The sequence below is a fragment of the Anabas testudineus genome, chromosome 15, assembly GCF_900324465.2.
Source record: "Anabas testudineus chromosome 15, fAnaTes1.2, whole genome shotgun sequence".
Taxonomy (NCBI): Eukaryota; Metazoa; Chordata; class Actinopteri; order Anabantiformes; family Anabantidae; genus Anabas; species Anabas testudineus.
Genome location: NC_046624.1, coordinates 14,402,259 through 14,427,845, shown reverse-complemented (window position 1 = coordinate 14,427,845; position 25,587 = coordinate 14,402,259). Strand labels below are relative to the sequence as shown.

Here is a 25,587-nt window from a genome sequence, read left to right as displayed (position 1 = left end):
GTAAACAAAACAAAAAAACAAATGAATAACTACAACAGTGATCCATTTATTTTTGCTTTAATGAAATATTAAATATGTAAAATAAAGGTAAATCAAATCCCCACTCAATGTAAAGAATAAAATATTATTACTAATATAATCTGACGGATTGGATCACGGGAACCAATAAGCATGCGCGCTTGTTGGTTACGTAAGCACGTCGTCGTACGTACGGAAGTGCATGACAGACCAGCGCGCCAAATAAATTCCCAACAAAAGGACGGCAGCTAACAGGATTTGCTCAACTTCTACTTTGTTAACATTTAAATTTAGCTGTAAAAGGTCGTTTAGACATTTGAGAGGAAACACTCGATCGGGCAAAAGTTGGACCTGCGTCTACAGTCAGACTAGAGCTGTCAGGATGGGTTTGCTCGACCGGTGCCAGGAGCTCTTCAAGACCTCAAACCTGTACGAGGTGCTGGGCATCAACAAGGAGGCAACCGAGGCAGAAATCCGGAGGAGCTACTACAAAGTGTCGCTCAAAGTCCACCCGGACCGGGCTCCTGAAGACCCGCTGGCCACAGAGAAATTTCAGGTTAGCTTTCCGTGTTGTTAGCTGTTAGAAAACATAATGACCACAAGCTAGGCCCCAGCGTTGCTTTACAATCCAGCTTCTTCTGTGTTCATATCAAGTGTATGTTAATAACACGATGCTTCTCCACTGCAGCTGTTGGGTAAGCTGTACGCGGTGCTGAGCGACAAGGAGCAGAGAGCTGTTTATGATGAGCAGGGAGTAGTGGATGAGGAGTGTGACATCCTGCGTCAGGACCGCTGCTGGGAGGACTACTGGAGACTGCTCTTCCCTAAGGTATTGATGCACAACAGGCATTTCCTTTTTAATCAAATATAAATCCTAATCCTGCCTAATCCTAATAACATTAACAAAACATGAGATTGCATAAAAACATAATTATATAGCAATGACACTCTGCCCATACCCTAGATTACAGTGCAGGACATTCTTGAATTTGAGAAGAAATATAAAGGTTCTGATGAGGAGCGGCAGGACGTGATCCAGCTGTATGTGCAGCACCAAGGGGACATGGACGCCATCACAGCCTCAGCTCTGTGCTGCTCCCAGGAAGACGAGCCCAGGCTCTGCAGCATCATCCAAGATGCCATCCAGAAAGGAGAAGTCACAGCATTTCCAGCGTTTACTCAGGAGAGTGCAAAGAAGAAGAGAGCTCGTAGGAAGAGGGTGAGACATGTTTGTGTTAAAGGCAGAAAAGTGCTTTCAGTGCTTTGAATTAAATGTGAAATGATCTGATCTTCCAGGCTGACAGAGAGCGACAAGAAGCAGAAGAAATGCAGAAGGAGATGGGGCTCGATGATCAGGACGACAGTCTTGTGATGATGCTTAAGGTAGCAAATGCGTATTCGTCTATGAAATCAGGGTGCCTTTTCTTTCCCTTATGTCAATAACATTCTTTTTTTGTATTTTCCAGCAAAAACAGAAGTCCAGAGAGCAGAACTTCAACAGTTTCCTGTCTGATCTGGAAGCAAAATACTCCAAAAAAAGTGGGAAATCTCAAAGAGGAAAAAAAGCCAAAAAGTGAAAAGCATAAAGGGGTCTGCTAACAGCAGATCAAATGTAAATAAACCACAGCAGATGTACATCATTGATTCAAAAAACACCTTTATAGAATAATAAGAGTTCAAGTACATGTTTGAGCAGCTGCCTAATTGTTCCCTTCTGAATGGTTCCTCATGACACTGTTTTTAGCCGGTCTCGGTATTGTTTAAAGCAACGTGTGTATTTCTGGTCATTTGTCTTTCGCTTTCAGTCTTCTTAAAACAAATAAATTCATATTTATGTACATAAACTGCTTTTATTTTGTATAAAAAGAAAAGCTTGGATTGTCATGTGTTGTCACCTTTATACCATGGTTGTCAATACGTTATTTTAATAACAAATAAAGAGAAACCTATTCTTAATGCAGTAACCCTAATGTTACCTGTAGAAGCATCCCCACTTGGCTTTACTCATGTAATAAGGATCTATTTACATTTAATACAGTATTTTACAGACATGACAGACATCAATGATTTCTCTTTTTCTATTCTCATTTATAAGATTCTCATTTATTATCTGTTTACTGACCTTTAACGGAGAGAAAGGCAACCAAAAAGCTTTAAAGTTGCAATTGATACTTTGTTCTGTGTGCAATGGAAGGCTCTGGGTTAATGTTTTTCTCTTATACACAAGGTGGATGAAAATTGTGTTTCTATAAAAGATACAGTACCATACTCTCTGATGTAACATCAGAGAAGGAAAAGTGCTTTGTATCCTCTTTATCCCTGTTTGTGTGAACGTGTTATTCCCTGCATAGTTATTCAGTCAGTACAACAACACACCATAGAGGATAATATACAGTACATTCACCTATAAATATATATGTACAAGAATACATATGTAAATACAAATACAAGTATGTACATGAAGATGGATTTACCCTTGTGTTTGGCAGCCACATAAGTTGATTTCTAAAATACAAAAATAGGCCTCTAACAAAAACTATCAAAGCAGCATAATATGAAAAATTTGCTACTTCAGTGAAAACAAGTAAATGTTTAGGGGGCAAAGATGCTGGGTGTTGCATTTAGTTGTGGTGTAAAAGTGACGCTCCAGGGTCTTTAGGAAAGGGACAAACTACAAGCCAGGTCTGCCGGCTCTGGATGAGATGCCGCCTCGGGTGTAAGACCGATGTGGGACTGACACAGGCACCAGTGGAGCTACAGGAAAAAGGAATAATAAAAAAATCTCTTATGTTAATAAACATCCTGAATTTAAAATGTTTCCAGTAAATCGGCCTCAGTCTGGAAGAATTTTATCGACCACTTTAATCTACTGACCTGGGACAGAGTTTTGTGGGTCTGGCTCTTCTTCATCTTTGATGGGCAAGTGCCCCAAGGGGTGGTGGGAAAATGAGTCCAAGAATGATGAGCTGCTGATGCCAAGGCTGATCCCAGTCACACCAATTCCAAGAGAATCTGGTGAAATTAACCAGTAAGTGAATTTAGAAATTGTTAACTGATGTACCAGTTAGCAGTCAAGCAGAGAAGCTGAATTGTTTAGATAAAATTCAATATTTTATTTATTTCAAATTATAGTACAATATTACAATTTTTAATGTGACCTGTGCCCACAGAGGCTCTGCCGGGCCGCCCCTGCCCAATGTTGTCCAATACTGTGAAGGAACGACGGTACGGAGTGTCCGACTGAAATTAAAAGATGTGTCAAACACACTGTTTATGACACTTAAACCACCACAAATAACGTTAATCATATTATGTAGAACTTAAACCAAGCCAACACATTCCTGCTGCTGGAGACCTAGAGCTAATCTGTTCTAAAAACTTTTACTCTCTACAGAAAGGCACAAAATCAATAATCTGTGCACTGTATATATTTATGTTCTGTGAGGGAAAGGAACATCTTACTCTGTATGTGTGAGTTGTGTTGGGGCGAGAGAAGGCATCCAGTAGATGGTGACGATCCCTTGGCATTGAACTGCCAGCTTCGTCATTTATAGCACTGTGAGCACGGCTGGAGGTACCTTTGTGACGCTGGTTAAAAACGAAAAACAGTTTTTATATGGTTGATTGGTCACATGTGTCAAACAGAACAAATGTAGGATGTAAACTTGTATATGTGTGGTTAACAGTAAATTTCTAACTTGTTATCTATTTATAAAGCCTTCTTTAACTTTTCATTGTCAGTATAACTGTACTGACAATTGTTCCAGTAGTGTTATAAACTGTACCTGTGCAGGTTTAGACTGCTGCCCTGAGTGAGACGAATCAAAATCTCCTGTGCTGATTGGTGGAAGGACTGCGTTTCTGCTCAGAGGCAACAGCGGAGAAGTCAGGCGGTCGCTGGCCGTGGGTCTGTGGGAGAAGAAACTTCAATAAAAACAGGTATAATGTAAGATGTACACTTTATAAAGAGATGATTGTGGGAGTTATGTGAAAATTCACAGCTTAGGTGTAAGGATAAAAGTGTTAGAATTCTACCTCTTCTAAGATCCATTTCTACAAAGAACACATTTGTTTTTTGCAGATAATGTTATTTTCACAGTAGCTCTTTAAAAGACTAAAAGGTATCTCTCCCCAAATAGAATTTCACAACTGAGGCACTGCAGTAACAGCACTGTCATATTAAATGAAGTACACTGACCTTTTAAGCAATGTCTATTTCACATACTCACTGGACACATGACTGAGATCACTTTCATATCTCTCTATATAAACTACATTCTCCGTTGTGTCACTGACATTGTGCACAGTACACACCCCACATCTCTTAACATCGCAAACTGGACACACTGTAAACTGAAGGTGTCAACCTTGATCAGGTTGAGGATGAAATTACTCATCTGTTGGCAATACAAAAACTTATTTCTACTAAATAATTCGTTTCCTGCCAAGAATTGGGCGAGAAGATCATCACCAGACTCATTTCCATCTGTTATATTTGAAGCCAAAACTAGGAGACAATTAACTTAGCATACCATAAATATTGGAAGCAGCAGGGTGCTGCTAGCTTGCTGTGTCAAAAGGCAAAAAACACCCACCTGCCAGCACCTCTAATACTCATAAGTTATCATGTTTTATCTCATCAGTTTAATCTATCCACAAAAAAGTGCAAAAACAACATGTTGTAGTTTTATGGGGTTTAGTGTACCTTAGTATTTCTTGGCTGTGTGCAACTATGTGTGGTTAAGTTGCTGATGGTTAAATGGCAACCTAGCAGTGACAATAGTAAACTAAAAGTAAAATCACAACCATTTTTATGTTTTAGTCATCTATATTCTTGATCTCTTGGCAAGACAGTGTGTTTTCTAAAATATTTAACTATTGCCTAAAATATTCATTAACATGCTCCCAGAGTTTACCATTATATATTAACATACAGTTGTTGCAGCAATTTGAAGAATTGACATTGAATGAAAAAGGAAAACTAAGTGGTACCATTACTCTTCCACTAGTAGTTCATGACAAGTTCATCTGTTAAGTTGGTTTTACACATGAAACTTTTATCACTTCCCACCCCCATTATTCTACACAGCCATAAGGCAAAAGTTGAAAGTGAGTCTGTTCTCAAAGTCATATGTGCTTCTGTATAACTTCAGAGGTGGGTGTAAAAAGCAAGATGTGAGTTTGGGTGAGGCTGCCGAGGTTTTATTGATGCTAAAACTCACAGACGTGTCCCACGGATGACCTCATCCATAGATCCCATTGTGCTGGATTGAATAAGGCTGGGAACCAGTGGCAGGAGGTTTCGGGGAGGAGGGTTTCTGTGGCGGGACGACTGTGTTGGCCGGGACAGTGAGGAAGTGCTCTGCTCCAGGGTTCGGCGAGAACGAGGTTTACTGGAAGCGACCACACTCTCTGGTCTCTGGGATGCCCGCTCGTCTGACTCCCTGTGTGAGAAGAAGAGAGGGGGAACACAATCGATGAATGGTGCATTTCCTTCTCCTGCCAACCGGCCATGTTCTCTGCCAAACAAGGTGTTAAAACCAGGGACAAAAACATGGCACAGGTGCAGGTATGTCCTTCTTGTTTAGCAAAATATTGTGCATTTACCTGTAAATGGAAAATAAGAACTGAAGGACATCTAGGCTTTTTTTCTTCACATTCATAGATTCAAATTAAATTAGAGTAAAATGCTTCCATACTGGTTTTTATCCAGCACACCCAGATTCCTCTGCTGCAAGGGGATGCTGTGGATCACCATGAGGTCGTTCAGACTATGCTGGGTCGCTGCTGCTCCTACTGGGACCCTTCCAGCCTGAGAGACGATGTGAGATGAAGAGAAGAAAGTAACGACACAGAAGGAAGGAAGGCGAAGGAGGGAGGAGAAGAGGGATGAAAGTTAAAAGATTAAAAGACAGGAATGATTAAAGGGTCAAGAACAGCGAGAGGTAAAAGGAGAGAAGATACAGAATATAAGGAAGTTTGGTTAGATCTGGTCTGGTTAGATACCAAAAAGCAGCAGTATTTAATGAAGGACATTGGTAATATGGTTAGTCATTCCCATAGGTACAATACAGTATAATAAATATTATTCATCATGCAGTGATGTTAGGACAACCCCATATCTGCTATGCCGCCAACCAGAAATAACATTCACAACACTTACAATTGCAACAAAAGCAATAACTAAGACAATAATGCATTCCAAAATTCCTGTTGTGAAAGAACATAAAGATCTAACCAAAATCAAATAATTTCATGTTGAAAAAAAGGTTGCAGTTAATTAAAAAGAGAAACAGCAGTGATGTTTTCGTGTTAATCAACAGGCACAAGCACATTTACTATACAGATAAAGATAATGCTGCCACAGATGGTGTGCACACAACACACCACCATTTTGGCTCTAAATGACGGAGTTACATACAGTGGAAGACCTTTTCTGCTTTTTGGATTTCCTTCTGGACTTGTGCTTTGAGCCCCTTGACTTTGTGTTCTTTGAGGGGAAAAAGACATGGCCAAAGGACGAAATGGGTATACAAGAAGGGAAGAAAAATGGGTTGAGAACATAGATGAAAGGATGAAAAGGGGCAAATGGAAAGAAAAATAAACAGAAGGTACACAATACACGTTGGCAAGGTGGAGGGCAGAGAGTAAAAAGGGAAGGAAAGAAAACAGTGACACAAGTTAATGAACTGGAAGCCTGAAAGACTGAAAGAGCAACAGGCAGGAGTGAAAAACAGGTGATCTAGTGTGGACTGTGGAACAGAAATGTGTCTGAAAAGACATCACATACTCATTTAAGAGTGCTGTGAGGTTTTTGTAAGTGTTACATACTCTTAAAATGATTCAGCTTTAAGGTCAACTTGAGACATCTCCTAGTATAAGATTAGATGGATAATGAGCAGATCACTGACCTGAAGTTGGAGGCCGGCTGTAAGTGGGGGCACCCTGCTCTGGCCAAGTTTGGGCAGCATCATAGGCAACACAAAGGGATTCTGACAGTCTTGCTGCACAGGGCTCAGGTTCCCAGATATCGTTCTATCATCTGTCAGTCATACATGTACAATCATTTACCTTATCATTACCTTAGATAGTACTTAAATCTAATACCGCAAAAAAATAAAATTAAAATTCATCTCTACTTGAGGTGCAGCATTCCCAGTGGTGTTGAACAAGCTCTTTCATGCAGCCAACCAGCTGCCGCCATACATCATCAAATAGTATGTCGAGAACAGCTTGACGACGACAGCGGTATGGTGACACTGGAGGCAGATGGCGAGGGCGCCGACCTAAATCTGAAGAATCCTTCTCCCACTCATCTTCCCTGTCACATATAGTAAATAACACATATTGACACCAGTGACATAAGGTTTAGATTTAATTTTGGGGAAAAGACAATTCTTTGTAACAAGTAAAGTGAGTAACTCACAAGTCTGGGCTATCAAAAGCCAGGTATTCCTCCATCACGCCCTCTACTTCAATCACTCTCGACTTGTCATCGTTGCTAGAGACACCGGTGATGTGTGGAAGCCCGTCCAACTCAGCTGAACAGGTGCTGATCAGTGCCGCTTTCCTGCCCTGCACATTCAGCCTTTTGGCAAAGACAAGGGCACAGATAATAATAAGAGACAGACAATTAAGAACCTCAATGTGTAAACATTGTATCTCCTAGATATAAGACCACTAAGTGTACATATGCAGTAGCCTCAATGCTTCAGGAAAGCCTTGTTTTTGCCATCACTAATCACAGCCAACCAACATGATTCTGGCTCACAAACTGGAAGCCAGAGCATCTAGGCCACCAAACCTCAGAGTCAGCCAAGACTTCATAATTGATGAGCTAACACCAGTCATTGGGACACCACCCAACAGCCACTTGAGACAGACAGACTAATAAATATATTAATATTTCTTAAAAATTTATTTCAGTAATAAAGCAAGGTGCAGCTGATCTTACAGACAGATCGAGTTTCAAACATCAAATTTGAAGATGGGGTAGAATTTCTGTACCATTGTCATAGTTTGCTAATACCAATAACCGAGTAAACCCAAGTTGTCTTTGAGCCATGGTTTGGTGTATACAGTATTATTATTCCAATTCATATTAGCTGAGGTCTCATATCACAACTACTAAATTATACTTTTAGTGCTGCTACAATAGGAAAATCATGCTAAAGATTTTAAAAAATTAAGGAAAACTGTACCTTACATCAGGCAAATGAGTCTATTGTAAACTTTGGCCAAACTCAACTAGTCAGTCAGGGCAGTTAAGACTTACTCTGTACCATCCTTATCTTTCTCCCAGGACTTCACACTGCTGTCTTTGCTTGTTGATTGGCTGCTGACAGAACTGCTTTTCCCTGAAGTAAAATACCACTGGAAGCCATCATCAGTGGGATACAACAGCTGAGTCCCCAGGATCCTGAGTGACACACATATGCACAATGTTTAAATAAGTTCAGAAAATTCAATTTCCACACACCACATTCAGCTTTGGCACACCACATTCAGCTTTGATATTTGATCCCACTGCTGCCCTGTTTCACTCAGAACCAGTAGGTCAGGAGGTTGGTAGGAAAAGGGGAAATAACCTACCGAAGATGAGGGAAACGAGTGGCCCACTGCTGACATTCATCCTGCAGCCCGTGGAGTATTCCTCCTCCACTTCCTTTTCCCTCGTACAGCTCTTTGTCAATCTCCTCAAACATTTGCTGCACCTTTCGTGAAGCTGCCTTGTCAAACTCCTGTGGGAGGAAAAAAAAGAAACAGAAACAGAGAAAGAAAAGTTAGTTATTCCGCTGTTCTCATGCACCAGCTCTGAGTGAAAGCTGCTGCTTTCTGTTCATCAGTTATTGGCAGCACACTCTTTTTATTCACACCAAGCTTCAATGTGTACATTAATTAGCTCTTTTGGACACATGGGATGTGTTTATGCGTTTGTGATCTAGCTGAATTCATTCAGTAATAGCTATAGTTAGGAGTGGGGTAGGTTCTGTAACAGAGGTTGGTTTGTTTTTTTGTTTTTTTTGAACCCCCTTGAGGGCTACAAACTAAATAAAATATTGAGTCCTGAAAAAGTTTTGTTGCACCTGCTGAGACCAGAAACTACAACAAAATAACAAACCAATACACAGTGGGATCAGGCCTCACATGTAGGTAAAAAGAAGCAGAAGACGATCAAGGGATCTACTACATCATACAGTGACTAGTAACATATGCCGGTAATGAAAACAAAATTTGACATCAAAACATGCATTTGATTCTTTTGATGGTGTTTTTAATTTTCGCAACAGAAGAACAGAGGATGGAAAAATGCTAGAGTAAAAACAATGTTGTGTGCATGAATAGACGGTACATCTCTGACAGACAGAGCTATGTTAGCATCATTACTTCACATAGTTTTTTCAAGAGTATACTTACATCGTAGCCCCAGGAGAAAACAGAGCTCCTCTCTGTGGAAATGCCAGTGCCTGTTGAGCTGTGGATACCTGACCAGGACTGGCTGGAGTCTACTGAGATGACAGTGGGACAGTCCGAATGGCCTGAAGCTGCAGATGTCTGTGAGCTACACAGAAACAATAATAAACTAGTGAGGTTTATTTACAGTTAAAGAAGTGATGTTTAGACACATTTTACACCAGGGGTTTCAGTTTCCAGTCCATGTTTCCACTTCTCTCTCTTCCCATGGAAAATAATCACCAGTTTTCCGAAGTATCCAGTGAATTAAATACTTACTTAACTTAAACACTACGCTACAATATACAAACCCGGTATTGGTTATTTGGCTTTGGAACTCTTACTGGTGGTGGATGCTGACATGATCATAGGTGAGGTTTCAAAGTGGAAAATAAAGGGCAAATGTCAAAGTACTTTAAAATTCTAACAGCCTGCTTAGATATTTATTATGGACATCTGAAGGAAGCAATGTGATATCAGTAAATCTACTGTGTCTGGGTGTCTAATTTCAGATTGTGAGAGCCCTGAAAATCAGCTGCCTACTAAAGACGGTGTAACATTACTAAACACACTGCCAAAGTACTGTATGTGATGCAAACACTAGTTGCAAGTAATTTTGGCTTGGCCATTCTCTGGTACCGCCAACAACCCAGGGCTGTCTAACTGCCTAATGACTAAATAACAATTACCTGTTGTGAGCAGAAACAGCTTCCTGGACATCATGGAGGTAGCGCTGAGGGGTTTGGTTATCGTCTGCTTCCTCTGGGAGAGGATGGTGATCGAGGCTGCTTCGAGACAACCCACGACTGCGCATAAGGCATATTGAAAGGATTAATCAGCATAATGTCAATCAATCAACAGTTTAAAGAACCATGCGGATGGTTTTGCATGTTTAACACTGCACCTTGATTACTTTTACAAAGATACTTTTAATGGTAAAAAGAATGCAAATAAACATCTACTCACAGTCATTTCTTCCATTGTATAAGAAATATTAATCCCAATCAGTAAAAGTGATAAAAAAAATTATTACACACAACATGAAACCAAATAAAGAGAGATAGCCAATTTTTTCAGCCCACATATATATGTTATATAAAAACTATATTTACTTCCTATTGTAGACTAGAAAACATATTCAAGACCTAGGCAAGTGAAAGACTTTTTATTACCATTGAAGTTTTTTAGGGGACAATAAATGGATGGTAATGGAAAAGTGAGTAACTCGTATCACTTTAACCAGTGTACAACAATAGCATCTGAAAGCTAGAAAAACTTTGCTGACAGTGTTCATCTGGCTCAGTAGCAAACTGACCCCATTCAATGGCGAATCCAACTTTTAGATTTGGAACTCACATCTCAAGTTTGTGCGACACAGGTCTCCTGTTGTATCGTGAAATCATTCTCCTTTGTCTCCGTTATATGCTCAAATCCTTATCTCCCATTCTTGCTTCCAGAAGTCGCTGCGAACCATTTAGAGGAAGGTTTGACATTTCCTCTAGTCCGCTGAAAAATACCCTCACTACAAAAAAGAGTTAGACGGAGCACTAGCTACAAATGCTAACGTTGTTTCTAAATGTTAAGCTGATGTTAGAAGAAGAAGCTAGTTTGGTGTACAGATTAGCTAGCTAACGTTAACACATAAGGCACGTACAGCACTGTATAATTCCTCACAACACATTTTCTAAAAGATTAACCTTGCTACGTTGAATTCGCATTTCGTGTGAGCCAAACGTCCCTCTGTTTGGTTGATATCTTGCATTAAATGAATGTACAACGTTAAACTATCGCCACCTTAGGTGTATTCCATTGCTAGTGTTAGCACCACCAACAACAACACGGCTGTCATGGATACGCAATCCCCGTGGTCTCACGGGAAATTGATTTTGGGCTGTCACAAAATAAACGTCACTGTATTGACCAGGTTACTACAACTCCCAGTATGCATTGCAACAACATGGTTGCGTTGCTGAAATATATCCGTCGTTTGTGGATTAGATGTGGACTAAACTAAAAATGTATGTAATGTAATTAATTATTTTCTTTTCGCTACATCCATAACATATGTTTATGTATATATATATGTAAACACTGAATGCACCGTAGTTTATTTATCTGGAAAACAGTCAAGATTAGTTTAAAGCCTAGGAACTGTTGTTTGTTACTGATTAGTAGTCGAGCAGCATATGCAGTAGGACCCAAATAATGACAGATGGCGTGATAGCAACGTACCTAAAAGTTAGCATCGTATCATTGTAGTTCTCCTTGAAATCTCTCCGAACTATACCGACATTAAATAATATAACACAGGAGGACGGTGGAAGGTAAGATAAGGGTGAGGCTAGCTTTTATAGTCACAGATATAAATTGATAACTTTAATATTAACTAAATTAGCCTTTTGTAACTTAACTAGCGAATACAGCAGTAATACTTTACTGTAATTGATTCTAGATACATAATACTAGAACAAACCACAATGACCTCACGTATCAAGCATCTAACACACCTTCTGCCTCTCTTTATCAGTTCCCTTTAAAACTTCTGCAATGGACTCTCTTCAGCGTAAAGTGGTTATGGAGGACATGGTCCAGTACAAACTTTTCTTGGTCCAGCCAGACGATTCAACTTCACATCAGATCGAAGAACACTTTTCGCGTCTAGTAGAGGAGATTATGGCAAAGGTTGCTCCACTCCTGATCCAATACATCTGGCAGCACCAGTCATTCAACCTGAAGTATCATCCGGAGAAAGGTATGGTCATGGCATACATCAGAGCTAAATAGATTTCTGTATACTGATACTGATTTCATACAGTTGGGCCTTAACTGATAATGTAAGACTGACATGTTGTTCTCATTGACAGAGGGTGTTCCTGCACACATTGGAGGAAGCACTCAGTTTGGGGACAATGTGGATGATGAGTGGTTTATAGTTTACCTTCTGCGGCAAATCACACAGGCCTTCCCAAAGCTTGCAGCCAGGTAATATATAATGTGCTCTTATGTGATTTAAATTTAAATAATAACAATATTTACTTAAATTCTATGTTTGTGAGTGCAGAGTTGAGGACAATGACGGGGAGTTTCTTCTGATTGAAGCAGCAGATTATCTTCCCAAGTGGCTGAATCCAGACACCAGTGAAAACAGGGTGAGATGTCCAGATGAGATGACTGGATTTTTTTTTTTTTTTTCTCACAGTAGTCACTGATGTGTCTGTGTAAATCAGCACCTAATTACTTTAACAACATTCATCAATACTTGTGTTTTTGGTTTTCTAATATCATACAGTAGCTGTCAGTACAAAGTTTCTCAGCAGTCATCTAAGATATTGGCACATTGTTGCAACAAAATGATCATGTAACTTTGACAAAAAATAGAAAATGCTATCTTAATGAATGCTTTCTGTGATTGTCTTATTATTCTCTGTTAATGCATGTTAATGTTAATACTTTGGTGAAATAAATGACTGGGTAGAAGAAGGGAGATCAAAGTTGGAAATCTGTGGTTAACTTTAATATATAATAATGACATCTATGAAACAAAACATGTAAAACTACTTGTACAACCCTTTCTTGTCATAATCTGTATTAAAGTGTAAGCTGTCATTGTCAACTCTTTTTTTTTTTTTTTTGCAGGTCTTCCTCTATAAGGGAGAATTGCACATTCTGCCCTGTCCCTCTGCATCCAGTCCAGTGGGAGTCTCAAAGGATGCGATACCCAGTGTGTCAGAAGCTCTAACCCTACTCTCTAACCACTCAGAGGCCTGTCGAGCAAGCCCCAGGATTTCTTCAGCACTGAGGAAACGCCTAGAGGGGTGAAGGACGCTTTTCCATAAAAAAATAAAATAAAATATATATGCATCATTGCCAGGTTTATACACTGTCCATGAATTCCCATTCTTCTGTATCAGTGTCTTTATGGAATACTGAAAAATATGAACGTCAATGCCATAAACATGCTTTTGTGCAACCTGTAAAGAGAAATAGTAACATCAGTTGCTTCTAGTTACTCATACACTCTACACACACAATAAAACACTTGCAGATGCAAATTGCCATAGTAATTGTCTCTTAAATATTGCATGTTTGAGAAATATAGTATCATATTGGTATTAGCCGATACAAGTCTCAAAAATGAAAAAGCACATTATTCTCTACTTTTCCACTTAGGTACCCAGAGAAGATTAAAATGGGCCTCCATCGTGCCCACTGCTTCATACCTGCAGGTATTGCAAAGGTGTTGGCACAGCGACCAGACTTGGTCGCTCCTGCAGTGTCAGCGTTCTACCTGCGTGATCCAGTAGATCTGCATGCATGCCGTACCTTCAAGATCTTTCCTCCAGATACAAGAGTCCTCACCTTGGTAAAATACACTTAGAGTTTCATAGTGGAGCAATGACAATATTGCTTCTGTCGACATGCACAATATGATTATCAGTCTTTCATAATTATGTCTTCAAACCCTTTACGCAAACTGTACTCTGCTTCTGTATATTTCCAGGTTACATTCACCCGTTGCCTGTATGCTCAGCTACTTCAGCAACAGTTCACCTCAGACCGGAGGAGCAACTTCACGCTGCCTCCTCGTTCTCATCCCCAGTATAAAGCCCATGAACTTGGCATGAAACTGGTGAGTAATCAGCTGCATTTCCTCTTCAGTGTTTTATCCTCTGCTTTGGTAGAATACGGACTGGCTTGTAATATTTGTTACGTTTTGTTTGTTATATACTATTATGTATTCCTTTGTGTATATCATATCCTCAGGCCCATGGATTCGAGATCCTGTGCTCTAAGTGCAAGCTGCCATCATCAGAGCCTGAAGCCTCCATCAGTTGTAACCCTCTATGGAAAGGCTTCATGGACAGCCTGAAAAGAAACGACTACTTCCGAGTTAGTCACACTTTTGTACACCCTTATTTCATGTTAAACATGTTGGAAAAAAAATCTGAATGCATTTATGTAATGTGGGATGTTTGAAATCATGAATTTTAATTGTTTAATGCAGGGAGAAATAGAGGGTTCAGCCCGTTACAGAGAACTAACAAAGTCAGCAGAAAACTTCTTCAAACAGTCTGTTGCCTCTAAATCAAGGTAAAAACGGTGGTTGTGTGTGTGCATTTAACACTATATGAATATTTATACCTACAATATCCAAGTATATGTGTCTGATTATAGATGTTCTGTGTTGTCAGTGCTTTGTCACCTGGTGAAGAAGTTCTCCAGCTGTTGCATAGCTGCAGTTCGCCAAGTTTGGAGGAGTTGAAGAGGCGAGAGTCACAGCTCCCCCCAGAGGACAGTGAGTGAAAATGTTTCTTTTCATTTGGAAACGCGCAACGTTTATAAACTTGAAAGACAGTCATCAACTTGAATGTATTTACAGTTGGTTCAAAATAACAACAGTGTGTACATTGTTGGTACAGTTACTTGTAATTAACTCAGTTGAACATGGTTGACCTGGAGACGTGCATTGTCCTGACTTACTATAAATAAAGTATTTAAGTTTTTATATGACCTTGCCTTTGTCTCTGCCACCTTGGATTTTCTGCCTTCCTGCCAATTCCTTTACTTTGCTGTCCTCTTGGTATGCATGTTCCATTCTTTACCCTTCTCTCTTTCAACCATTCCCCATAATTAGTTTTTCTTTGTCTCTGTCTCCAGGTGACAGTTGGCTGGATATCACAGCTCAGGATTTGGAGCGCATGTTGCAAGAGAGGAGTCGTGGGAGAGATGATGTTGGCAGCCAAAACACCAGTTCCACCACACAGATACAGCAGCGTGTCAGGGGTGGAAAGGAAAGGAGAAAGGAGACAGAGAGCAAGGAAGGGGAAGAGGAGGCTGATTATAGCCTGGTAGCAGTCAGTCAGGGGATGAAGAACTTCCTCAATGCCATGTCGTCACATGAGGGTGCTGAACTGCCCTGGTGAGACAGTCTAACTATCGGGTATATACACACACGTGTTGGAGTACAGCTAGTCTAAAGGTGTCACATGTAATGTCCATGTGGATGTAACACGTGTCGTTTTTAGTTGCATTGTTTGGTTTGCCTCAGCTGTTAATTCTAGTGCACTCCCAGCTATTCTAGCTAATGTATGTGTTGTATATTGTTCCATGAAGTTCATGTTTCACATTCTTTTTCTTTATATTGCAGGAGCAGCTCTACTCAGCCTTTTAGTTTTAACCCTGACACCATGGCCAATGCCTTAGACCGACTATTAGGTATGTAAAAGCTATGAAAGTAAAGGAATCCTGGTTGCAGACAAGGATGATGTAGGCAGGTCCTTCTCATGAAAGCTGTGGAACAGGAAAAGAAAACAGACCTCTGCCATATTGTCCTATATTTATTCCGCATCTATCTGTACTTTACAGGAAGCAAAGATGATGAACTAGATTCAGATGATCTAGACGATGAAGAAGATGAAGATGAAGAGGACGAGAATGATGAGGAGCCCTCTGGTCACACAGAGACGAATGAGACAGAAACCTTGGATAGCCTCAAGAGATACATGGACCAGATGGACCAGGAGCTGATGAGCACTAACATAGGACAAAGCTTCAATCAAATAGTGAGATTATAATTATGATTGCACCCTCAGCATATTGTCACATTATGAAGATATTCATTTTATTATAATTTTAAAAACACATGGAACGTAGGTGAAATAATGCATGTTGCATGTTTCATGTTTCTTTTTTTGCTGTATTTGTCCTTTCTGCAGAATTACAACAACACAGATTTGGGCAGTGGCTCTCCTCATCCTTCTGCTACAGGCAGTTCGGCAGGTGAGGTAGGGATGGAAGAGGCTGAGGAGGAGATCCAGCCTCTAGATGTGGACCTTAACTTGGTCACAAACCTCCTGGAGTCCCTCAGCTGCCAGGCTGGACTGGCCGGACCAGCCTCCAACCTGCTGCAGAGCCTGGGTTTACACCTACCACCCAACTCGGATTCCTCTTGAAGGACTAGAATAGATAATGATATACGAGAGACTGAAGGTGGAAGATTTTACAGCCAATCTGACATTTTGATCAGGTTTACAGTCGATTTTAACACATGCTGCTGTCTGTTATGTTGGAATAGAGTGTGTGTACTTGCATTCAGTTCAGTTACATTTAACAATAAATATTTTTGCAAATAGTCTTATTTCACAGTTGTTTTAGTTTATTAAAGGTACAAATACTCTCTGGTGAATTTTAATTACAGATCAACATTATCCACAGTAGTTCTTGAATATGTGAAATTGTAATAGGCTCAGAAAAGACTCAAACTATGGACTTTTACCTCTTAAAACCCTACTCATCTGACAGACCTTAGTAGTCAAAGTCATTTAAGGGCAACTTGTAAAATCTACTGGTTAAACATTCTTTATTGCAAGAGCTGAGTTTAAATATTATAACACTGTGAGTTCAGTAGTTTGTGACTAGTGCAGAAACCACTGAACCTCATTATATATATGTTATAAAAGCTGTCCTACACAAGCACCTTTTACAAAGATGTGGTGAAACTAAGTTGAAATCTCTTCAGTACAGTACAGTAAACAGTGTTTATTATAGTGGGTAATGTGGCTTATTACAGCAACTTCGCCATGAATTCTACTTTTAGGAGTTGTTTCTAATGTCACCCTATTTACATAAATGATGGGGCCAAAACATTAGAAACACCTTCATAAAACCAGAATTTAGTTTTTGCATTGGATTGAATTAGAGTGTAAAGGTGAACTTAATAAAGTAGCCAGTGATTGTATGTCATATATGCAGTTGAGTCCAAAGCTCTGTGTCTATGTATATACATTAGAAAAATGTGCCTGTTGGAAAGAATGCATTTTTAATTACTCCTTTGCCATTATGTTCAAACTCCAGCACTGTTTTTAAAAAGCATTTTAATGTTGTTTACCTAACTGGAACAGGGTGATCTTTGTTTTTAAGTCTTGAGATGTTTTGGGTACACTGTGTCCTGTCCTGTACAAATGCCTACGCTTCTGAATATCACGAAAAAGGACAAAGTATATATATAAAAGGCATATCTTCTGTCAGTCAGTACCCATTAACTAAGACAAAGACAAACATAAAGGTGTTCATATACAGCTTTGGACCCAAGTGTAAATCATTAGCTTGCTTTAAGTTTACAATATGCCTTCACAGCATTTAAGTGTTCTGCTTCTCTAATGACATTCTGCATTATATCTTAGCTGAACGTACAGTATAATGCAAGTGTGTCAGGAGCACGGGTCATCTGACTGTAAACGCCATAAAGTTAAACGCTAACTTGTTATTCTCCACTGCTTGAAAAACAATATCTCACTGATATATTACAACACAGTCTCAATCCTTTAGTGTTAAACTATAGAAACTGGAAAAACGGTTGTAACACTTCCCTTGCTGAATGGATCAGTGCAGCAGCAACGGGTGAGACACATAGAGCCGACATGCAGACCACAAAGTCCAGTACCATCCCCAGCAGGAGAATAGCAAAAAGGTATCCATAGAAGAGAAGGCTGTGCCAATTGCCCTGACTCAACACATGCCAGGGATTGTCCACATGCAGCAGCCACAGGAGCCCCAACATCCAGCTCTGGTTGACCAGCTGGGTGTAGTAGATGTCAAAAATGGAGGTTTGGGCATCGGCGGAGAAACGGTGCTCAGCCTCAGACACTTTAGCCAGCCAAGCTAGAGAAACACTGTGTAGGATTAAAGCCAGAGGTGCATATAAATATTCCAGAGGCTCAGCACCTGACAAACCGTGAGATGCTGCTGAGAGAGAGGGAGGATATTAATCAGAGGTCGTACTGAGGTGAAGACTTAAATTCCAACTCTGAATTACATCTAAAAGTTCACCTGTTAGGACAGTAGATGCCCCACTCAGAATGGAAATCAGTACGGATATGTGTATAGAAGGAGGCAATGTAAGCTTCAGGGCAAAGCCAAAACCAACAGTTAGTAGGGGCAACAAGGGCAGAGTGAGTGGGAAGAGGCCAGCATACCAGCTGCTGGCTTTCGCCCACAGGGCCAGTACAGTATGGATGCTGTTACAGATAGCAGGCACCAGCAGTCTCTCGCCTAGGGACCTGGAGTAATGCTTCAGAGGCACCAAACTGAGAACATGGAGGAGATTTAACACTAACAAGGAGATCAGAACCTGGAAAAGATCAGATGGTGTCAAGAAAAAGAGTTAGAGCATTTATAAAAAAAAAAAAAAAACGTGCAAGTATAGAACAAAGCAAGTGCTCCACATTTGACACTTTTTGCTTTACTGTAAATTGTTTTTAACTAAATTAAGATGAATTCATAATGATGAAATATGTCATTTCATTTGACTCATCATATGTCATTATATTAATTATCAATCCATCTCTTAAGACATAATGTTTGTTTCAAAATATAAAAGCAACACACACACATACAGTAAAAAGTAAAGTACAGGATGTTGAACATGAAATATACTACTTCAATTTGTGTGATTTACTGATACCACTGATGATAAACAACTGTACATGGATAAATGCAATGCTAACCTATGGATAACTGTCACACATTTTTTACAGTATTCTTTTACACTTGTACACTTGTAAATCATGAATGTTTAATCTCTTGTTGACTGAAACCACTTGAATGAATTTTATAGCAGAAATCCAACAACCTACGTTTCCCATGCTTGCTTCTAAATGTCTGCTAACACATTCTGTACCCTTACAGCTCATTCATTAGCTAATATCAACCTTTGGCAGGAGGCCATTTACAAATCCTTTGGTTATACATTTAGTTAAACATCTATCATGCACAAGCCCTTCCTATCACTCCCCATGAACAGAGCTAACACCATCCCATGCCCTGTCCTTCGAAATAGCACACACACAGCAAATAGACAAAACATGCTTTTATTTTTCTAAAAAAGGTTTGTCAATGACCTTTTTTTTCTACTTTGGCATATTATCATTTTAGAAGCTGTAATAGTTTGTTTTCGAAATGCAGCATTTTTCCACAATGTGACTTTGTAAAAAAAATGTTTATGGAACTTTATTATCACTAGTTCACATGTACAATGAACACTGATAATAAAGGAACAACATGAGCACTAGTAAAAGCCATACATCTGGACACTTAGTATAAGCAGGTAAGAGCGGGTATCAATTGATTGGCATCAATAGTACCAAACAGTAAATTGACCATTAAACAAAGCCAGACAACAGGCACCAACCTGGGCAAAGCTGAGAGCCACAGCATATGGGTAGTGGTACTGAGGGATGAAGATGCCGGCCACAAAGTTTTGGAGTTTGTCAGCCAGGCCGTATATTACCACAACAACCAGGCAGAGGGTGGGAACCAGTGGTTTCAGTGAATGATTAGAGGAGAGATTCTTCACCGCTGAGGCACACCACCCCCTCCTCCACCTCCCTGAACTGCACACAAGAACAGACAAGAGTTTTACAATAAGAAGAACATCTGTACCCGTATGCCTGTATATACTTTCCACATTACGCTCCTGCAAAAGTAGTTTACTGTGGGGCCAGGGAACCAAAACAAATTCAACACCAGCAGTCTATTTAAGGCTGTTTGGTCCTTTCTTGTTGAGCTTAATGTTTCATGACATCTCCCACCCAGTGAAGATCACTTTTGCTCACAGATAGCACTCATAAATGGCAGGTTTGTTGCAGTAATAAACCAAGTAGTAAATCACTTATGGATATTTGCTATGCAGTCACCTATTTATTTTTTCTATTTTATTCTGACTGCATGTTGAATTGGTATATTTTTCCAAGCTGCAATTCAAATCTTCTCATCCTAAATTCCACATAGTTTAATATTAAACAGTTAAAAATTTAATCCCTATTTATATTAAAAAGAAAAAATGTCGCCCAAATAAAAAATAGATCTATCTTTCTGTACTTTAGTTATTCTGATGTGTTTCTGATTTTTGTCCACACCTTACATCAGTGCAAATAAGCTGAATAACTAAAACCTTCTTCACATACATGACACATCTGATATATTAATCTACTGATGCACTGTATCATAAAGGGAAATAGTACAGTAACTGTGATATTAATGAAACCTTTTTACATTTATTACATTTCATGATATTTACTTTGTCAAGAATATGGTGTTTGTTTATCCTTATTTAATTATGTGCTGAATGTATTTATACGATAGTCAAAGTTTATTGTTAATTAACATTATGCTCAGTAATATACTTAAAATGCTTTAAGTGTATTTTAACAGCAGACTGTACATTAAAGGACGGCTTTCAGTAAATTACGAGGTTTTAATTAAACACATCGTAACGCATGCCAATTTTAAACATATACACAAAAATGTACTAAAGCATATAAAACACGCTTAAATGTAGATTTTTTTCACTAGCTAGAAAAACCCATTTAACTTAGTTACAGTGGGCTTTGTTAAGTAATATATAAAACATTTTCAGAGAATATAAAAAGTGCCAGAAAAACATGAATTTGACTCACCATTTGAAATTCCTTGCATAGTCATATTTCATCTTAACACCAATAATGTCCTCTCAGCAGCTCCCAATGCCAATTATTTCTAACACAACCCATAATAATACATTTCTAATAATATTAGTAATTCACCTTGTTAACACATTTCTCTCCGTGCACCACTGCTGAATGTGTCTCTGTCACTCTGCTCTCGTGCAGATCATGCCGAGGTCATTTACCTCATTTGTTTTCTCAGTGTGTCCAGATGGACTTTGGCCGTGGTCTGTTTGTCTTCCCATAATTAAAGAGGTAATGTACATAGGAAATTATTAAAGATCAGGTTTTCTGAAAATCCACAGAAACAGAACTAATGACATCTGTGGAATTCGTTAAGATTGAATTAATGACACATTTTGTTACACTTGATGTGTGAGAGTGAAGAGATGGTATAAGCTCACAGCTTCACTATTATAATGATATTTATCTAACATAGATCATACATTTTTAACTTTACTGGCCTTATACCCTCTGCTGAGGTGGGATTAAAGCCTCTGTTGTTTCTTTCCAGCTTTAACACCTGTTCGTGACATTCTTAATTCCTTCCCCAGCTTTACGTACCTTCCCTGCCCCCTGTCTCTGGACCCCTCTAGCTGCAATAGTCATCATGACAACATGGAGTCAGTCAGCCACATGTGCTGCATGTGGGGTAGTTTTTTTGAGTAAACAGACTCATAAGACTGAGAGGATGGAGGTCTATGCACTCTGGAGCTCAAGCGAACACAAAAACACTATGAGCAAAATCTAGAATCCTATAGCAACAAGCCTTTAAGCTACAGAGGGCTTTCTGTTAAGGCTGTGAACGTCATTTAAGCTGAAAAGTAAAAGGGGGTAGGGGTGGGCGTGGATGATTGTGCGTGTGTGTACCCCAATATGTAAAATGTGTCTACACTGAGATGTGCATATTTACCACAACATTCACAGCATACTAAGTGTAAGACTTAGTGAAAGAACAGCAGGGGGCAGGCATACTCTGATGTAAATAACAGGAACATTATGTAAAACAGATATTTTAGATAAGTTTGGTCTATTTTTCCTTATAAGTTAAATTAATCTAGTACTCATGAGTAGAAAACCACTTAATGTAACTAGGTATTAATTACTATGACCCAGTGCATCAGTTCTTCACTGACTCCACATTGGTCTGTTTCATGGAAAGGACATAAACAGGAACTACATAATGCAGCCACTGCATTATATTGTTCATTAAAATTGTTTAGCTGACATGGGACTGTACAGATAAAAGACTGCTGACTCACAGGCTGGAGTCAATAACCTGAACAACTCCAAGAAGCAGAAACAGTTAAAAAACAGACAGTGACCAAGTCCAGTCGAGTATATTGGTGGGAGGGGACGACGACAATGAGCAGCAAGTGAAGTGTGGAACATTTTGAACAACAGTGTTTCACCATCTGTGTCCTGGTGAACAGCTGACAAAAAGAAAGAGAGAAGAATATGTTTTGTCACTTCAGTTTATTCATGCGTCAACGCCAACATGTTTTAACAGTTTTCTCTTACAATATTATCTGTATTTATATATGCCTTAGTTTTCTTTTTGTCTGTTCTCTAAATACTGACCTAATCCTAAGATTTCCAGATAAACTTTAACAAAACCAAATGATGGTGTTAATCTGTGTGAAGTAGAACTCCCATCCAGGTCTCTCCTCCGCCACCTGTCACAGCCAGCTACCATGCGGCTCTCTAGAGCACTTAACCATTGCTGTGTTTCCAAGACCACCAGCTAAATTAAGGGCAGTGCTGAAGCAAGGCTGAGAATCACAGCTACACCAACTAGTGCATAGTGGGTTTTAAAAAAAAATCTTTTTACGTCATAATTTCCTGTCGGGCTTTTTAAATCTTTTTAAAAGCATGTCTTTGTTTCTTGGTGTAGCATGTTGTTCTAATGAAGGGCTGGTGGGAACAGCTGATGCATCTGCCAGATGACGAGATGGGTGTTGTACTGTCAAGGTAAAGATCTCACTTCGTTTGAGTCATAATGACTTGTTTCTGTGTTTAGTCTCCTACGATGTTTCTGTATTAATGTCCTAACATCGGATATGTCAATGTGATTTGTCTGTTTATACGTCAGAGTGAATAACAGTTGTAGAGCAGCCTCCAGAGACCCTGTCAACACCTTCCAAACAGTGAACAACATCTCTCACAAAGAGGTCAACAGTACAGTGCAGTACACTGACCATTCGTCCATCACACCTATCCGGAACAAAGGTAAACGGTGCATTAAACTTCTGTTTTTATACCCAAAACATATTCATACAGCACTACATGCATGCAGACAAACTTCTATTTTTGTTTTGTCCTGCCTGCAAGCAGTGTGTGAGCCAGAGGAGGTGCTAGTTCCTGCTCTTCCAGAAACTTCTCGTGTAGAGCGCGGCTATATCACCCCACAGCAAGTGTACAACCTGCTGAATGCAGAGGAGGGCCAGCCTGCCTTGTACGATCCGTACTATATTCTCATCCTCGACTGTCGCAGCGCAGAGAGGTGGGTCCTGCTCAGATCAAGGATACATAACCACTGAAGGTGTTTGTACAGATAAATACAATCCATCTAAAGCACATATGGTCCATATGGCCTCAAACGTGAGATAATAATGTCCATATATTATATATGAAGGTATTACCTTTATTGCTTTTTCTGTTTTAATACATGAATATTGAAGTCTACATGCACATGTTGGGGGACAAATTAACAATGTAAAGGATACACTTCATAATGTCATAATCTCAAGTGGCCGTTGAATTATGATCCATGTGTGTTTGTTTAATGAATGAATGTGTTAGGTACAAGGAGAGCCACGTCGTCACAGCGCGGGCTGCTGTGACAGTGATCCACCCTGAACTGGGCTGTCTGATCAGCTGTATTGAGCTGCAGAAGTATTCCATAATACTGCTGTACGCAGAGGAAGGATGCAGCCCAGGTCAGCTACCCCTTTTTTTTATACTTTCACAAATAGACATGCACATATGCAGAAGAACAGTATTTTAATGGCGTAGCTCTATGTCAGTCGGTCGATCAGCCAGTTCATCGCATTGTTGCAAGCTCAAATGTTTTAACAGCTATTAGACTGATGATCATAAGGTTTTCTACAGACATGTATGGTGTATAGAAGATGAAGCCCTATGCCTTTTTGACATCTAGCACCACCAGCACATTAACACTTTAGGTTTTTACTAAATTGAACTTCGGTGTAGGTTGCCATTAAATTTGGTTCGGACATTCATATACCCCTCAGGACATGCTGTAAAACCTTTGGTGATCCCATAGCTTTTCATACAACACAATCATCAGCTCAGCTCAACATTGTAATTGGCCTCAGCTTTATCTGGTTGTATTAGTGCAAATTCTTTACATATCTACATCGTATCTGCACAATATCCGAATGTTGTCAAAGAGTGAATATAACCTTATACCAACATATCAAGGAAACAGACTCTCGTCTTCCTGAAACTTACCAGACTGTCTGATTGGACTGATTTCTTATTGCTTCTTTGTTCTGTCACTGTCTCTTTCGCTGTACATATTTCAGTGGGCAGTGTGAAGGCCAGAGCAGACTCCCCAGACCTCCAGCGTTGTTTCTTTCAACTCAGTGCTTTGGGAATGGACCCTGTCATCCTGCTGGGGGGATTCTCAGCCTTCAATGCCCTCTACCCTTTCCTCTGCACACCACGCATGGTCCTGCTTGAACCAGAGCGGCACACCCTCATCATCTATCCCTCAGAGATCCTGGAGGGAGCTCTATACCAGGGGTCTGCTTCTCAGGCCTCTGACTACCGCATCATCAAGAACCTACACATCACACACGTGGTTAATGCCACTGTCAACAGCCCTAACGCTTTCCCCAACACGCTGTGCTACCTGAGGCTGCGTCTGAGTGATGATGCCCAGCAGGACCTGGTGGAGGCTCTGCCGCTGGCATCTAGATTCATCAATACAGCGCTGAAGGCTGAGCCAGCTGGTCGTGTTCTGGTCCACTGTAGTCTGGGCAGGAGTCGCAGCTCAGCACTAACACTGGCATTTCTCATGGAGCACCGTCACTGGACGCTGCTCCATGCCCTGCGCTGGCTGAAGGAGAGGAGGGCATGCACGGCACCCAACGTGAACTTCCTGCGTCAGCTGCTGACCTATGAGGAGCAGCTGTTTGGAAGCAGACTCACCTCCCTGGACGACATCCGCCGATGACTGAGAAATAAGGAGAACTGAAAGGAGGAAACGCTGGATGTTTTTTTTCTACAGTTCATATTGAGAAAACATGTAAAATAAGCTCAGACTGAGCAACAGAGGAAGCAGTTGTACTTGAAGAAGACTTTTCTCACAAAAGTTTGACATTTACCATCAAGACCACACAGTGTTTCCTGTGTTATGCCTCAATAACAACAGTTATGATCCAGATGTTTAATTATGTCCTCTATAATCCCTGTTATGACATTTGCTTGGTTGACATAGTAGAACATGTATATTCATAAAGTGTATTTGTTAACTTTTTCATTGGAAAGCTTTCTTTTTCTTCACTTTCATTCCACGATGCATAGATATTTTGGTAGTCCGAGTCATGCAATATATCTATCAGTAATAAAATATTTAAAAAAATGAATGGGGGCTTGCAAATGGCCA

The 25,587-nt window shown here is 39.9% G+C and overlaps 5 protein-coding genes across 9 annotated transcripts; 3 read left to right on the top strand and 2 right to left on the bottom strand.

The window, feature by feature from the left end:
• Positions 1-217: 217 nt before the first annotated feature.
• Positions 218-1,813, top strand: dnajc9 (DnaJ (Hsp40) homolog, subfamily C, member 9). Its single transcript, XM_026356461.1, has 5 exons — positions 218-574; positions 707-847; positions 983-1,237; positions 1,315-1,401; positions 1,485-1,813. The coding sequence occupies exons 1-5, from the start codon at positions 401-403 to the stop codon at positions 1,593-1,595; spliced, it is 768 nt and encodes a 255-aa protein (XP_026212246.1). The 5' UTR covers positions 218-400; the 3' UTR covers positions 1,596-1,813.
• Positions 1,814-1,919: 106 nt separating this feature from the next.
• Positions 1,920-11,306, bottom strand: fam149b1 (family with sequence similarity 149 member B1). Of its 3 annotated transcripts, none has more exons than XM_026356458.1 (16): positions 10,828-11,306; positions 10,161-10,277; positions 9,436-9,580; positions 8,611-8,759; positions 8,294-8,437; positions 7,445-7,606; positions 7,158-7,339; positions 6,930-7,060; positions 6,440-6,508; positions 5,718-5,830; positions 5,241-5,462; positions 3,804-3,927; positions 3,481-3,606; positions 3,162-3,258; positions 2,893-3,030; positions 1,920-2,772 (listed from the first exon to the last, which is right to left on the bottom strand). In XM_026356458.1, exons 1-16 carry the CDS (start codon positions 10,872-10,874, stop codon positions 2,690-2,692), a joined length of 2,049 nt encoding a protein of 682 aa, XP_026212243.1. In that variant the 5' UTR covers positions 10,875-11,306; the 3' UTR covers positions 1,920-2,689. The 3 variants fall into 3 exon arrangements, with proteins under 3 accessions (XP_026212243.1, XP_026212244.1, XP_026212245.1); XM_026356459.1 differs by having other exon boundaries at positions 3,177-3,258; XM_026356460.1 differs by lacking the exon at positions 6,440-6,508.
• Positions 11,307-11,668: 362 nt separating this feature from the next.
• On the top strand, positions 11,669-16,604 carry ecd (ecdysoneless homolog (Drosophila)). 2 transcript variants are annotated; one of them, XM_026356432.1, is made up of 14 exons: positions 11,669-11,795; positions 11,999-12,223; positions 12,336-12,453; positions 12,533-12,620; positions 13,108-13,286; positions 13,642-13,834; positions 13,973-14,101; positions 14,236-14,361; positions 14,477-14,562; positions 14,664-14,767; positions 15,130-15,391; positions 15,620-15,687; positions 15,838-16,034; positions 16,188-16,604. In XM_026356432.1, the coding sequence occupies exons 2-14, from the start codon at positions 12,019-12,021 to the stop codon at positions 16,422-16,424; spliced, it is 1,992 nt and encodes a 663-aa protein (XP_026212217.1). In that variant the 5' UTR covers positions 11,669-11,795; positions 11,999-12,018; the 3' UTR covers positions 16,425-16,604. The 2 variants fall into 2 exon arrangements, with proteins under 2 accessions (XP_026212217.1, XP_026212218.1); XM_026356433.1 differs by having other exon boundaries at positions 11,678-11,806.
• A 1-nt stretch (position 16,605) lies between these two features.
• si:ch211-248a14.8 lies at positions 16,606-21,096 on the bottom strand. 2 transcript variants are annotated; one of them, XM_026356434.1, is made up of 4 exons: positions 20,928-21,096; positions 19,661-19,862; positions 18,301-18,601; positions 16,606-18,216 (listed from the first exon to the last, which is right to left on the bottom strand). In XM_026356434.1, the coding sequence occupies exons 1-4, from the start codon at positions 20,957-20,959 to the stop codon at positions 17,807-17,809; spliced, it is 945 nt and encodes a 314-aa protein (XP_026212219.1). In that variant the 5' UTR covers positions 20,960-21,096; the 3' UTR covers positions 16,606-17,806. The 2 variants fall into 2 exon arrangements, with proteins under 2 accessions (XP_026212219.1, XP_026212220.1); XM_026356435.1 differs by having other exon boundaries at positions 16,609-18,213.
• Positions 21,097-22,905: 1,809 nt separating this feature from the next.
• On the top strand, positions 22,906-25,155 carry LOC113158413 (serine/threonine/tyrosine-interacting-like protein 1). The gene is made up of 5 exons (XM_026354313.1): positions 22,906-22,925; positions 23,047-23,183; positions 23,289-23,457; positions 23,757-23,893; positions 24,503-25,155. The coding sequence occupies exons 1-5, from the start codon at positions 22,906-22,908 to the stop codon at positions 25,153-25,155; spliced, it is 1,116 nt and encodes a 371-aa protein (XP_026210098.1).
• The last annotated feature ends 432 nt before the right edge of the window (positions 25,156-25,587 follow it).

Excerpts from the sequence above, each read along its gene's own strand:
- dnajc9 (XM_026356461.1), top strand. The coding sequence starts at position 401 with ATGGGTTTGCTCGACCGGTGCCAGGAGCTCTTCAAGACCTCAAACCTG. Across the intron at positions 575-706 it reads TGGCCACAGAGAAATTTCAG|CTGTTGGGTAAGCTGTACGC; the intron begins GTTAGCTTTCCG and ends TCTCCACTGCAG. Across the intron at positions 1,238-1,314 it reads AGAGAGCTCGTAGGAAGAGG|GCTGACAGAGAGCGACAAGA; the intron begins GTGAGACATGTT and ends CTGATCTTCCAG.
- fam149b1 (XM_026356458.1), bottom strand. The coding sequence starts at position 10,874 with ATGATTTCACGATACAACAGGAGACCTGTGTCGCACAAACTTGAGAT. Across the intron at positions 8,760-9,435 it reads TTTTCTCCTGGGGCTACGAT|GAGTTTGACAAGGCAGCTTC; the intron begins GTAAGTATACTC and ends TTCCTCCCACAG. Across the intron at positions 3,259-3,480 it reads ACACAACTCACACATACAGA|TCGGACACTCCGTACCGTCG; the intron begins GTAAGATGTTCC and ends TTTTAATTTCAG.
- ecd (XM_026356432.1), top strand. The coding sequence starts at position 12,019 with ATGGACTCTCTTCAGCGTAAAGTGGTTATGGAGGACATGGTCCAGTAC. Across the intron at positions 13,287-13,641 it reads CTGAGGAAACGCCTAGAGGG|GTACCCAGAGAAGATTAAAA; the intron begins GTGAAGGACGCT and ends TTTTCCACTTAG. Across the intron at positions 14,362-14,476 it reads AAAGAAACGACTACTTCCGA|GGAGAAATAGAGGGTTCAGC; the intron begins GTTAGTCACACT and ends TGTTTAATGCAG.
- si:ch211-248a14.8 (XM_026356434.1), bottom strand. The coding sequence starts at position 20,959 with ATGAAATATGACTATGCAAGGAATTTCAAATG. Across the intron at positions 18,602-19,660 it reads TGGCTCTCAGCTTTGCCCAG|GTTCTGATCTCCTTGTTAGT; the intron begins GTTGGTGCCTGT and ends GATCTTTTCCAG. Across the intron at positions 18,217-18,300 it reads GGCATCTACTGTCCTAACAG|CAGCATCTCACGGTTTGTCA; the intron begins GTGAACTTTTAG and ends CCTCTCTCTCAG.
- LOC113158413 (XM_026354313.1), top strand. The coding sequence starts at position 22,906 with ATGGGTGTTGTACTGTCAAG. Across the intron at positions 23,184-23,288 it reads CACACCTATCCGGAACAAAG|TGTGTGAGCCAGAGGAGGTG; the intron begins GTAAACGGTGCA and ends GCCTGCAAGCAG. Across the intron at positions 23,894-24,502 it reads AGAGGAAGGATGCAGCCCAG|TGGGCAGTGTGAAGGCCAGA; the intron begins GTCAGCTACCCC and ends TACATATTTCAG.